The 13030-nt window shown below is 36.7% G+C and overlaps 1 protein-coding gene across 1 annotated transcript; it reads right to left on the reverse strand.

The window, feature by feature from the left end:
* Window positions 1-966: 966 nt before the first annotated feature.
* Window positions 967-1515, reverse strand: LOC141628518 (uncharacterized). The gene has a single exon (XM_074441650.1). The coding sequence runs from the start codon at window positions 1513-1515 to the stop codon at window positions 967-969; it is 549 nt and encodes a 182-aa protein (XP_074297751.1).
* Between the last annotated feature and the right edge of the window lie 11515 nt (window positions 1516-13030).

A 13030-nucleotide genomic window follows, 5' to 3' on the forward strand; every position in this document is an offset into this window, starting at 1 on the left:
GTGAATTTAGCCTAAATACAGCTAGCACATTTAGAGAATTCTTGACTCGATAAACTTGGAATTAAACTCATAGATCTAAGTTTTTTAATATAGTCAACATTCACATGACCTAATCTACCATGCCAAACATCAATAGACTCAACGATATAAGCAGAAGTAGATGCAATATTATTAAAAACTGAATCAGTGTTCAATACAAAAACACCCTCAGACAGATAACCCTTGCCCACAAATTCCCCATTACGCGACATTACAACCTTGTCAGCCTCAAAAATAAGTTTCAAGCCAGCTTTGTTCAATAAGGCACCAGACACGAGGTTTCGACGCAATGAGGGTACAAATAAAATATTAGTCAGAGCAAGTGGTTTCCCCGAGGTGAGTTTGAGAAAGATCTTGCCTTTTCCTGTGATCAATGCAGATGGAAGAATTACCAATGTAGACACATTCCCCGTCAGCTACTTCCTCGAACTCGGCAAATAACCCCTTATCAGCACAGACGTGTCTAGAAGCACTAGTATTCAAGACCCATTCAGCAACATTACCCACCATATTTGCTTCCACAACCACAACAGCAATGATATCATCAGTCACAGCAACATTGGCTTCAGCGGTTTTCTTCTCGGTGCATTGGTAAGCTTTGTGACCCGTTTTTCTGCACACATAGTAGAGAATAGGACCCTTAGGTTTCTGAATCTTGGCAACTGATTTTGTATGCTTCCCTGGACCATTCTTCTTAGCCGGAACCCTGATCTTACCATGAGCAACCTTGGCCTTACCCTTACCCTTGAACTTCTCAAATTTGGACGGACCACCAGACTCAACCAAATTAGCAGCAACAGTAGCATTCGCAGTTTGACTAACAGGCTTATCTTTAAGACGGTTTGCCTCTTCGGTCCTCATGTGACTCACTAGTTCTTGGAGTGAAAGGTCTTTTTTCATATGCTTTAGGTGGTTTCGGTTTTCAGACTAGGAAGGGGGAAAACGTTCTATGAGAACATTGGCCAGGAAAATTTCATCTAACTTCATCCCCTCATTAACAACATTAGCACATAAATTTTCATAGACATGTACTTGTTCCATGATAGGTTTCCCATCGACCATCTGAAATCCCAACCATTTACCCACAACATATTTCTTTTTCCCTGCGTCATCAGCCCCATATTTCGTTTCCAACGATTCCCAAATGGTACGGGCAGACTTATGAATCATAAATAAATAAAACAAGATATCAGTCATGTTGTTCATTAGATGGTATTTAGCAGTTTTATTGTCCTTATCAAATTTATTAATAGCCTCTTCATTTGACTTTCTTTGCGAGAAATAATCGGAGGGGTTTCTTCTACGATAGTAGCGATTTGATAAATGAGGAGGAGGAGGGTCACTAAACAGCACATAATCAATTTTGAGTTGTTCAAAGAACATCAGCAATTTTTGTGACCAACGTTTGTAGTTGTTACCACCTAGATGCTCAAGTTTAGGCAAATCAGGAAGATTTTTGGACAGCACAGACGACATTGTTACAACAATAAACAACAACAAATATATAGTTTTCAAATTGTTGGTGCAAACTAAGCAATAACAATGTAAAGCTAAAGAGATCAGAAGAAATATAACCCCATTCGTAGTGCCGTGGTAAGAGATCCACTGCCTTGGAAACTATATTCCGGTACGACCGTGGTGGCGATCAACAATTGACCGGTAGTTCCTCAAGGATTTACACTACTGCACTCAGACACGCCCACTCGAGACTGAGCATTGGAACGATTGAACTGTCTTTACCCAGAAATTATTATAGAGAGGGAGAGAGAAAGGAGGAAGACGAGAGAGTTGAGTGAATTGTTAGTGTAAAGGAGTGCTGCTTATATAGGAAAAACGGGATTAGTTTAGGAGCCAAAACCGTTTCCTAAAACTAGGCAGTCAAGGCTGGAAATGGGAAGAGAAACTCTCACCCACTAACAGCCACATTTGAGTAGGCACTTGGACACTTCAGTCCATAACAAAACACACGACTCTGGTCCAAAAAGATAGGCACAGCCAGCCGCGGGCGATTGCCAAATCCCGAATCCGGATCCGGGCCGGGCCGGGCATGGGCACGGTGCGCGCGTGTGCGAGGTGAATTAAGCACCTCGCAAGCCCTCCACAAAAGGCTCCCTTGACCCACTAGTGATAGTGTAATGTGTGAGGGGTTATATGAACCAATAAAACTCACACTTCCTCACAAATGTGGGAGAATTGGAAAAACTCAACTTTGGCTAAATAAGCCCCTATTTCCAACATCAGCTATATGATAAGAATCATAAAACGATATGGATGTGCGGAGAAAATAAAAGCTTAAGGAGCGAGCATATGTGGCTTTGGCCGATCAGTCGTCATAACACCATTATCAGTTGTAGTCATACCGCAAAACTAAAGATCAATCAAGCAAAACATTAATAAGAGCGGAGGGGAATTATTGGAGATGTAATACCCCCATTTAATAAGGAGCCTTTAGCTAGACATTCCCAACTAAATAGGACTGTTACCAGCTCGGTTTCCCGAGGTAGTAAATAACAAAGTCCAACTCACCAAAGAACTTTACGATTAAAACTTTAATGATTACATATGTATTACAATTTAATCAACTAAAACTTAATATAAAACTTGATACAACTCGCAGCGGAATAAATAAGTGATTAAATTAATCTAAGTGATCTAGACAGCAACTATGGTCCAAGTCAAGCTCACGTCCCAAATGCTACCAAGTCAACTAATCTTTAGTACTTGTCAAATATACTCCTCATTATAGTTCATCACAGGTGTTCACGAATACACTGTCAACCACGAGGTTGAGTAGAAATAAACTAACAACATTAAATAACAACTATAACACCCGCGAATTTCCCATTCCAACATTTAAAATTTATTAACCGTTGGGTTACTTTATTTTATAATTTTGAATTATTCAATTTAATTAATTTCATGGCAGACACGATTTTTATAAACGTATTATATAAAAGCTCGTTTATATAAAAATACGTACGATTAAATTATATCTTTAAGGCATGATTTATATAATAATAATATATATATATATATATATATATATATACGTATTTTTGGTAGAATAATAATAGTGACGGTAATAATAATAATCTATGTCTTAAATTCCGTCTAGCTATAGACCGTCACATTTCCACTTGTGAGTCTAACCTTTCTCGACCTATCATATATTGACAACACACCCACCTAACATTTTACACTCTACCTCTTTATATACATATTTATATTTATATATATTATTATTATTATTATTATTATTATTATTAGTATGTACTCTTATTTTATATATATATATATATATATATATATATATATATATATATATATATATATATTATAAATACTATTGTTATTACCATATTATTGTGTGATTATGGATGACCCATCCGTACCCCATTCCTTCTTCCTCTTTTCCCTGCGAAACAAGAACAACAGCAGCCACAAGCAACAGCTACAACAACACACCCATTCCGTCTTCTTCATACCCCATTTCCTCCCTTATTTCTCAACCAAACTTCACCATTTTTATACCATTAGCTTCCTCTTTCCTTCCTCATTCTTTTAAGGTAAGAAAGCTTTGATTTTGTTAAATTTTTGAAATGGGAATCTTATTACAAACTCGGTTTTGTGACCCATGTTACTCGTTTTTCATCCTTTCTAGTTGAAGGCGAAGTAAAGCTCGTGCCTTGGACGTTTTCACCCGAGAATTCGAGAGCTAAGGCAACAGTGGCAGGTTACTCGGCAAAATGTCAAAACTCCGTCTACTATGTCGTTTTATATGCTCTAGTTTGGTAAAAGTTGTTTCTTTGTGTTTTTAGCACTCATATGTTAATTTCCATCTCATCCTTGCTTTAAATCCCGTCTTGACGCCAGACTGAAACGGGGTTACTGGGTTTGGGTTTTAGAACCGTGATAATGATGAACATGACCCTTTCTGAGTATGGTTAGGATGAATTAAAAGGGGTAGTAGTCGTGCTTTAGCCGCCTTTTGTCTACGTCTTCACTTGGTTTTCATTTTCATCTTAAAATTCGAGTCGTTGGGTCTGTTGATGCTTTGTCTTTTGCCGTGGAAGGGTGGTTGCCGTAGGTTCCCGTGACCTGTTATGACCTGCTCAGGGCCTGCTGTACGACGCATTTGGTTGCCTGCCATGGTCGGGGTGGACCCGTTTTAGAACCCTGTCATAGGCTGTTTCGATGACTGTACAACACGGGTTATGCGACCTTCTTTGTTTTTGTTTATGGACCATTTTGGGTAGCCATGGAGGAGTAGGCATATGGGCGGTTGATGGTGGATTGTGAGGCCGAATAGGAGGCTGTCCAAATTACTCATTGGCACAACTTTGGTTAAGGCAAAGACAAGTTTAACGAGGGCTCCCTTTGAGTCGGGGTTATCGTGTCCTTGGCACAACTTTGGTTTATTTGAAATCATTTAATTTCCGTCTCATATTTATATAACGCAACTCGTTAATATTTCGTTTACATATTATTCCAATTTGGTTTATTTGACATTAAAAGTTGGGCTCATTATATTCTAATTATTGGGCTTGACTTGTAGTTTGGGTCACACTCATATTATGGGTGCTCTCGGTGCCAAATTTAGTATGTATGAATCGTTTAAACCTCCGTCTCGTATTTTATGTAACGATAATTCGTTAATATCGTGCTTTCACATATTTAGTTTGTTGGGCTCAATTAATTTTAGTAAAAGGGCTAGCTATATTTGGTAATTTGGGTTAGTCATGTTTATAAATTGGTTTGGCGCTAGTTTGGTTTATTTAAAATATGATTAAATATCCGTCTCGTATTTTATATAACGTAATTCATTAACTACCTTTCTTTTATATATTTATTTAATTGGGCTCATTTGGTTTTGTTTGTTGGGCTCACCTTGATTCTTTTGTTGGACTTGTTGTGTTGGACTATTTGGTTTTCACATGCTTCTTATGTCGGGCTTAACATATTCATTGGTTTGGGCTTGTTATGTCACTTTTGTTGGGCTTCACACGGTTTATTTGTTTGGTCTCATATGTTCTATGTATTGGACATGTCATGTCTTATTTGGTTGGATTCACTATAATACATCTATGCAATATTTATTTATAAATGGTTACTTGTGGTGAGTCGTGTTCTTAATAATGTCTGGTATTGTTCGGTTGTGAGAGCCTTGGTCATATCGGATGATATGGGTGAGCTATAAGCCCTCTAGTTGCGATATGATCGTCAGGATTGATGTTCCCATCCGTACTCATGGTGAGATGCAATCCATAAGTATGAATGTGACATTAATAATCCCGTCACATGTGCATGAAAAGGTTATTATAAATAATTACTTGTAAGAGTCATATTCTTGTAGAAATGCCATATTACCATCGTATGTGCTTGACATACTTTATGCCCTGCTTGTGCTGTTCTGGCAAGCACGGGTTTGACCTACTTGTGCTGTTCTGGCAAGCACGGGTTTGACCTACTTGTGCTGTTCTGGCAAGTACGGCTTTTGGCCACTTGTGCTGTTCTGGCAAGTGAGTCTTATCTTAGTCTTTCCGCCACTTTCATGCCGTTCTGGCGATTTGGATACTCGGTCTACTTAGTAGTCGAGTCTTGGGTGCGTACTGTGCTGGCGCACGTCAAATCGGGATGTACACCCGAGAATCTGCAGATTTAGACTAGGACCGTATCATTATCGTAGTCCTACCCGGGGAAACATGGAGCAGTAGCTTTAGCTGGAGTCTAAGAGTAGTAAATGTCTTGCATTATTTGGATGGTTACTTTGGTCATATCTCCTTGAAATACGTGCTCGTGGCTAAGTGGCCGTGTCGGTTTCCTTGTCCTTCTTTTCCATTTATTTATTGTTGCTTATGCTTTACTTGTATATTCCATCTTTTCTTTTACTCTTGTTGGTTTAAACACGTATAATCCCATGTTTAGTTATGATTCGATTCACTCATGTCTTATCTAATATGATTGTTTTTTATGTTTCTTTGTTATGTTCGTTTCGACATATTGTGGTTGGGAGAACCTTATGTTACTCCCCACTGACTGTGGCGTTCATGTTTACATGAATGACAGGTTGTGAAGATGCTTACGTGGGGAAGACGTGTGGGCTAGCGAGAACTAAACCCTTGGACCTTAGTTTCTAGTTTAGAAACCGTTTATATGTTTATTCGTGGGATATCTTTTTCCCGCCTTCTAAACTTGGGTTGTAATAACCTAAGTTTGTCTGTTATTGTATTTCGTTCATTTCATTTTGGCACCCGCGTATTAATATTTAACTAATAACAAAAAGTTTTTAAAATATCACAAATTTCCGCTTAAATTTATTAGTTATATTTTCCGCGTTATCGCGGGGTGTCATAGATGGTATCAGAGCATATGGCGCTCCCGACGCACACACGTGTACCCCAAATTTAATTTGAACTTGACCTTGAATAATGAATGAGATATGGGTAGACTTAAGGACCTAAGGTGGTAGTCTGTAGTGTGTTTGCTCTTTGTTAGGTTCCAACATATTTGTTGATTGTCATTTAATAATTATTGTGTCCTTGGATCAATATCCGTAAACCTACCAACGTGAAGATCAAGATTTGGTGCCTATTGCCGGAAATTGAAGATTTGTTCAACTTTGAAAATGCTTATACTTCCTCGAAGATGTTTCTCACTCTTGTGTATGTTGCCTTATTCTTTATCTCTTGGTGCTTATCCTCCTTCTAAACTCTCTTCTGTTTTAATTTGAAAGTTACTCTTAGACTCCTAACTTGTCCTTTGTTACTTGCTTATCCTCCGTTAACGCCTTTTGATGGTACTCTTTATTTTGAGGAATGTTGACCTTGGTTGGAAATTTTGACTTTTGAGGAGATTGTTGTGTTTGACCCTTAAACCTAATTTTGAGAGGATTGATGTTGGAAAGACTTAGGTAGTGTGATGAGACATACTTGATGGTTCTTATACCTAGATCCTTGATAGAGTGAGTATATTTGATTGGTGGATTTTGTGTGTCAAGTGTGAGTTGCATTGGTTACTCAGGTTATAGATCCTGGCTTTGTTGTTTATGCTCGGGATACTAGTGCTTAGTACTTGACCTAAGGTGGATGATATTGAATGGTGAATTTGAGGATGTAGGATTGACTAAGTAAGTTGAGTTTTTGATTGGCTTCCATAATAACTTTGGACTTGAGAGTTTGATAATGTATATGTTACCATATCAGAAATATTAATTGTGGGATGATTAGTTGGTTTAAGTGAGTGATCTTGATTACTACATGAGGTATGGTATGGTTGACACCAATTGTTAAGTTTAAGAACATAGTTTAAATTTATGGTTTTAGGAACTTTGAGGTGGTAAAGCGTTGTTACAACCAAGACCTTGTTTCTTGAGAACTCGATGGTAAGTAAAGTTCTAGGATGTCATATTTGAAAGAATACATTTTGGGATGTAAATGACTATAATGGATTGGTGGGATGATTTGGTATTAGTTGGCTCTTGAGAGTTCTTTAGTTGAGAGAGACTTAGTATTGAGATGAATTTGTTAACCCTATAGTTTTATGGACCTTGAAGTTGCATTGAGTACTTGAGATGATGGGATGATGTTGTAGTTGAGTGTAGTTCCGCTTTTGGGAATCCTTAATAAGTAAAAGGATAGAAAGACTCGAGACCCATTGATTTTTCAGACTTTGGGTTGACATGTTGCTACCTTTCCTTATAGAAGAACCTTGTGGAATATTTGAGAAACCCTTTCTGGGAATTTAGAGCTTAATATTCGGATCTTTGATTGGAGATTTTACCATTTTTGAGAAACCCATGGTTGACACTAGTTGGATACGAGTATAGCCTTGTTGGAAGTTTTGACCTTGATCTTGTGGAAGTTGTTTGTGGATGTTTGAGGATTCGGAGTAATCAAATCACACTGTTAGTGGAGTACCTTGTTTCAAGGAATAACTTAAGATGAAGTAACATAAGTAATTCGAGGAAGTCCTTAGGAGTGTTTTGGTTATAAGTTTTGTTGTTAGGAAGATTTCGGAACAGTTCTGGATGATGTTGTTGTTGAGATATGAGTACCTGGCATTTCCTTCTAGTCTAATTCCATTTCTTCTTTGACCATAAGCGTTACCGTTCATACCTCTCTTTCCCTTGCTTCATCATACTCCTCATTAAGTTTGATGTTGGTAACCTATAAAACTCTACCTTTGACGTCTTTTTAGATTTTACTTTAATTCTTACCCTATGGAATTCATCATAACTCCTTTGGTTAGTTAAGTTTGAACTCTCTTAACGTACCTTGTATTTATGCTATCTAAGTTACCTTCCTTTTTGTACAACTTCTAAACTTCCAAGTAACCAGTTTTGATTCGTTGTTGAAAGTTTATGTTACTTTACAAAACGTCACCTATTTTAGAAATTTGAAAGTGAAAATTTGATTTAATTCCCTATTTGTTCGTTGAATACAAACTTATTTATCATGATTTTAATTGCTAAACCCGGGATTTCTTTAAATTTTATCCAATTTCTGTTAACTTTGATCTATTTATGATCTCTTTGTCAAAGTACAATGTTATATTTTCAGGAATTTGATCCCCTTTTTAGCTTAAAGGTGAAATCTTTACCTCCATTTTTGGCTTTTGCAAAAGAAAATTTGAGTGAATTATCTTTCTCTTTTGATTTTAACGCTGATCGGATGTTAGAATTCGTTATTAGAGACGTTTAATCACTTGTTCTACGCTTGTCGGCGAAGACTTTGTTTTAAATTTATCTTTGACTTGGAAGGTTAGCGTTCTTGTGTGCACGACAAGAGCAATTTCGTTCCATGAATGAGACCTATACTTTTGAAAACTCTCCGTTAATGTTTTTGAAAGCGTTTTGGTTTGGATTTTTACAAATAATTTGCCTTTCGACTTGGTTCTGTCGGAAAATTTTTATTTGAAACTTTTGAAAGAATTTTAATTCTTACGATAAGTAACCTTTTAATGTTTTGGTTACCGACTTTAAAATTTCGGTTTTATTTTACAACCTTTCTTTTCTACCTTCAAGTTTCGAGGACGAAACTTTTTAAAAGATGGGGTGATTGTAACACCCGCGAATTTTGCATTCCAACATTTAAAATTTATTAACCGTTGGGTTACTTTATTTTATAATTTTGAATTATTCAATTTAATTAATTTCATGTCAAACACGATTTTTATAAACGTATTATATAAAAGCTCGTTTATATAAAAATACGTACGATTAAATTATATCTTTAAGGCATGATTTATATAATAATATATAATAATATATATAATATATATATATATATATATATATATATATATATACGTATTTTTGGTCGAATAATAATAGTGACGGTAATAATAATAATCTCTGTCTTAAATTCCGTATAGCTATAGACCGTCACATTTCCACTTGGGAGTCTAACGTTTCTCGACCTATCCTATATTGACAACACATCAAACCCACCTAACATTTTACACTCTACCTTTTTATATACATATTTATATATATTAATATTATTATTATTAATATCTACTATTATATATATATATATATATATATATATATATATATATATATTATAAATACTATTGTTATTACCATATTATTGTGTGGTTATGGATGACCCGTCCCTACCCCAGTCCTTCTTCCTCTTTTCCCTGCGAAACAACAACAACAACAGCCACAAGCAACAGCTACAACAACACATCCATTCCGTCTCCTTCATACCCAATTTCCTCCCTTATTTCTCAACCAAACTTCACTATTTTTATACCATTAGCTACCTCTTTCCGTCCTCATTCTTTTAAGGTAAGAAAGCTTTGATTTTGTTAAATTTTCGAAATGGGCATCTTATTACAAAATCGATTTTGTGACCTATGTTACTCGTTTTTCCTCCTTTCTAGTTAAAGACTGAAGTAAAGCTCGTGCCTTGGACGTTTTCACTCGAGAATTCGAGAGCTAAGGTAACGGTGATAGGTTACTCGACAAAATGTCAAAACTCCGTCTCCTATGTCGTTTTATATGCTCTGGTTTGGTAAAAGTTGTTTCTTTGTGTTTTTCGCACTCATATGTTGATTTCCATCTCATCCTTGCTTTAAATCCCGTCTTGAAGTCGGACTGAAACGGGGTTAATGGGTTTGGGTTTTAGAACCGTGATAATGATGAACATGACCCTTTCTGAGTATGGTTAGGATGAATTAAAAGGGGTAGTAGTCGTGCTTTAGCTGCGTTTTGTCTACGTCTTCACTTGGTTTTAATTTCCATCTTAAAATTCGAGTCGTTGGGTCTGTTGATGCTCTGTCTTTTGCCGTGGAAGGATGGTTATACGACCTTCTTTGGTTTTGTTTATGGACCATTTTGGGTAGCCATGGAGGAGTAGGCATATGGGCGGTTGATGGTGGATTGTGAGGCCGAGTAGGAGGCTGTCCAAATTACTTATTGGCTCAACTTTGGTTAAGGCAAAGACAAGTTTAACGAGGGCTCCCTTTGAGTCGGGGTTATCGTGTCCTTGGCACAACTTTGGTTCATTTGAAATCATTTAATTTCCGTCTCATATTTATATAACACAACTCGTTAATATTTCGTTTACATATTATTCCAATTTGGTTTATTTAACTTAAAAGTTGGGCTCATTATATTCTAATTATTGGGCTTGACTTGTAGTTTGGGCCACACTCATATTATGGGTGCTCTTGGTGCCAAATTTAGTATGTATGAATCGTTTAAATCTCCGTCTCGTATTTTATGTAACGATAATTCGTTAATATCGTGCTTTCACATATTTAGTTTGTTGGGCTCATTTAATTTTAGTGAAGGGCTAGCTATATTTGATAATTTGGGCTAGTTATGTTTATTTAAAATATGATTAAATATCCGTCTCGTATTTTATATAACGTAATTCATTAACTACCTTTCTTTTATATATTTATTCAATGGGGCTCATTTGGTTTTGTTTGTTGGGCTCACCTTGATTCTTTTGTTGGACTTGTTGTGTTGGACTATTTGGTTTTCACATGCTTCTTATGTCGGGCTTAACATATTCATTGGTTTGGGCTTGTTATGTAACTTTTGTTGGGCTTCACCTGGTTTATTTGTTGGGTCTCATATGTTCTATGTATTGGACATGTCATGTCTTATTTGGTTGGATTCACTATAAAACATCTATGAAATATTTATTTATAAATGGTTACTTGTGGTGAGTCGTGTTCTTAATAATGTTTGGTATTGTTCGGTTGTGAGAGTCTTGGTCCTATAGGATGCTAGGGGTGAGCTATAAGCCCTCTAGTTGCGATATAATCGCCAGGATTGATGTTCCCATCCGTACTCATGGTGAGATGCAAGCCATAAGTATGAATGTGACATTAATAATCCCGTCACATGTGCATGAAAAGGTTATTATAAATAATTACTTGTAAGAGTTGTATTCTTGTAGAAATGACATATTACCATCGTATGTGCTTGACATACTTTATGCCCTGCTTGTGCTGTTCTGGGAAGCACGGGTTTGACCTACTTGTGCTGTTCTAGCAAGTACGGTTATGGCCTACTTGTGCTGTTCTGGCAAGTACGGCTTTTGGCCACTTGTGCTGTTCTAGCAAGTGAGTCTTATCTTAGTCTTTCCGCCACTTTTGTGCTATTCTGATGATTGGGGTACTCGGTCTCATTAGTAGTCGAGTCTTGGGTGCGTGCTATGCTGGCGCACGTCGAATCGGGATGTACACCCGAGAATCTACAGATTTAGACTAGGACCGTATCATTATCGTAGTCCTACCCGGGGAAATTATAGTCTAAGAGTAGTAAATGTCTTGCATTATTTGGATAGTTACTTTGGTCATATCTCCTTGAAATACGTGCTCGTGGCTAAGTGGTCGTGTCGGTTTCCTTGTCCTTTTTTTACATTTATTTATTGTTGCTTATGCCTTACTTGTTTATTCCATCTTTTCTTTTACTCTTGTTGGTTTAAACACGTATAATCCCATGTTTAGTTATGATTCGATTCACTCATGTCTTATCTAATATGATTGTTTGTTTATGTTTCTTTGTTATGTTCATTTCGACATATTGTGGTTGGGAGAACCTTGAGTTACTCCCCACTGACCGTGGCATGCATGTTTACATGAATGACAGGTTGTGAAGATGCTTACATGGGGATGATGTGTGGCCTAGCGAGAATTAAACCCTTGGACCTTAGTTTCTAGTTTAGAAACCGTTTATATATTTATTCGTGGGATATCTTTTCCCCGCCTTCTAGACTTGGGTTGTAATAACCTAAGTTTGTCTGTTATTGTATTTCGTTCATTTCATTTTGGCACCCGCGTATTAATATTTAACTAATAACAAAAAGTTTTTAAAATATCACAAATTTTCGCTTAAATATATTAGTTATATTTTCCGCGTTATCGCGGGGTGTCACAACAACGACAATAAAACTCCCCAATATATGGCTTATTAGCACACTTCAGCCGAGCTCTACTCGTTACACTAATCATCCCGCCAATCCCTGGCCGCGGCAGCCTCAACCCGGAGGTGAGTAACCACACACTACATTACCACAAGGTAATGTCTGCCTTAACCCATAGTTTAGTAATATCCACCAGATGGCCTGCAGACCAATCTCGGGCCTGCCTCGATTAAACACGATAAATATCATCTGCCAGAATAAATCTGTTCAACCACTCCACATTACTATAAGTAATGTCTGCCAGAATAAAACTGTTAATATTACAACAATACTCTACCACAATATAACCAGCATACTTCGGCCAACACACTCAAGTGAAATACAACAGTAACACAGCCAGTTGAGTAGTTATCCTACCTTGTAGCAATATAACCCAATAGCAAATCCGAGAAAATAATCAAAAGTATTCCACCTCGAAACCGTCATCTAAAACAAATGATGATTTATTCCATATTAACTATTTATACTTTATTTATAATTCAATATTAATTATCATTATTAATCATTATATTTTATTCATAACTTATTATTATTAATTATTACGA

Source organism: Silene latifolia, chromosome Y (assembly GCF_048544455.1).
Source record: "Silene latifolia isolate original U9 population chromosome Y, ASM4854445v1, whole genome shotgun sequence".
Classification (NCBI taxonomy): domain Eukaryota; kingdom Viridiplantae; phylum Streptophyta; class Magnoliopsida; order Caryophyllales; family Caryophyllaceae; genus Silene; species Silene latifolia.

Coding starts and splice junctions, on each gene's coding strand:
- LOC141628518 (XM_074441650.1), bottom strand. CDS start 1,515: ATGTCGTCTGTGCTGTCCAAAAATCTTCCTGATTTGCCTAAACTTGAG.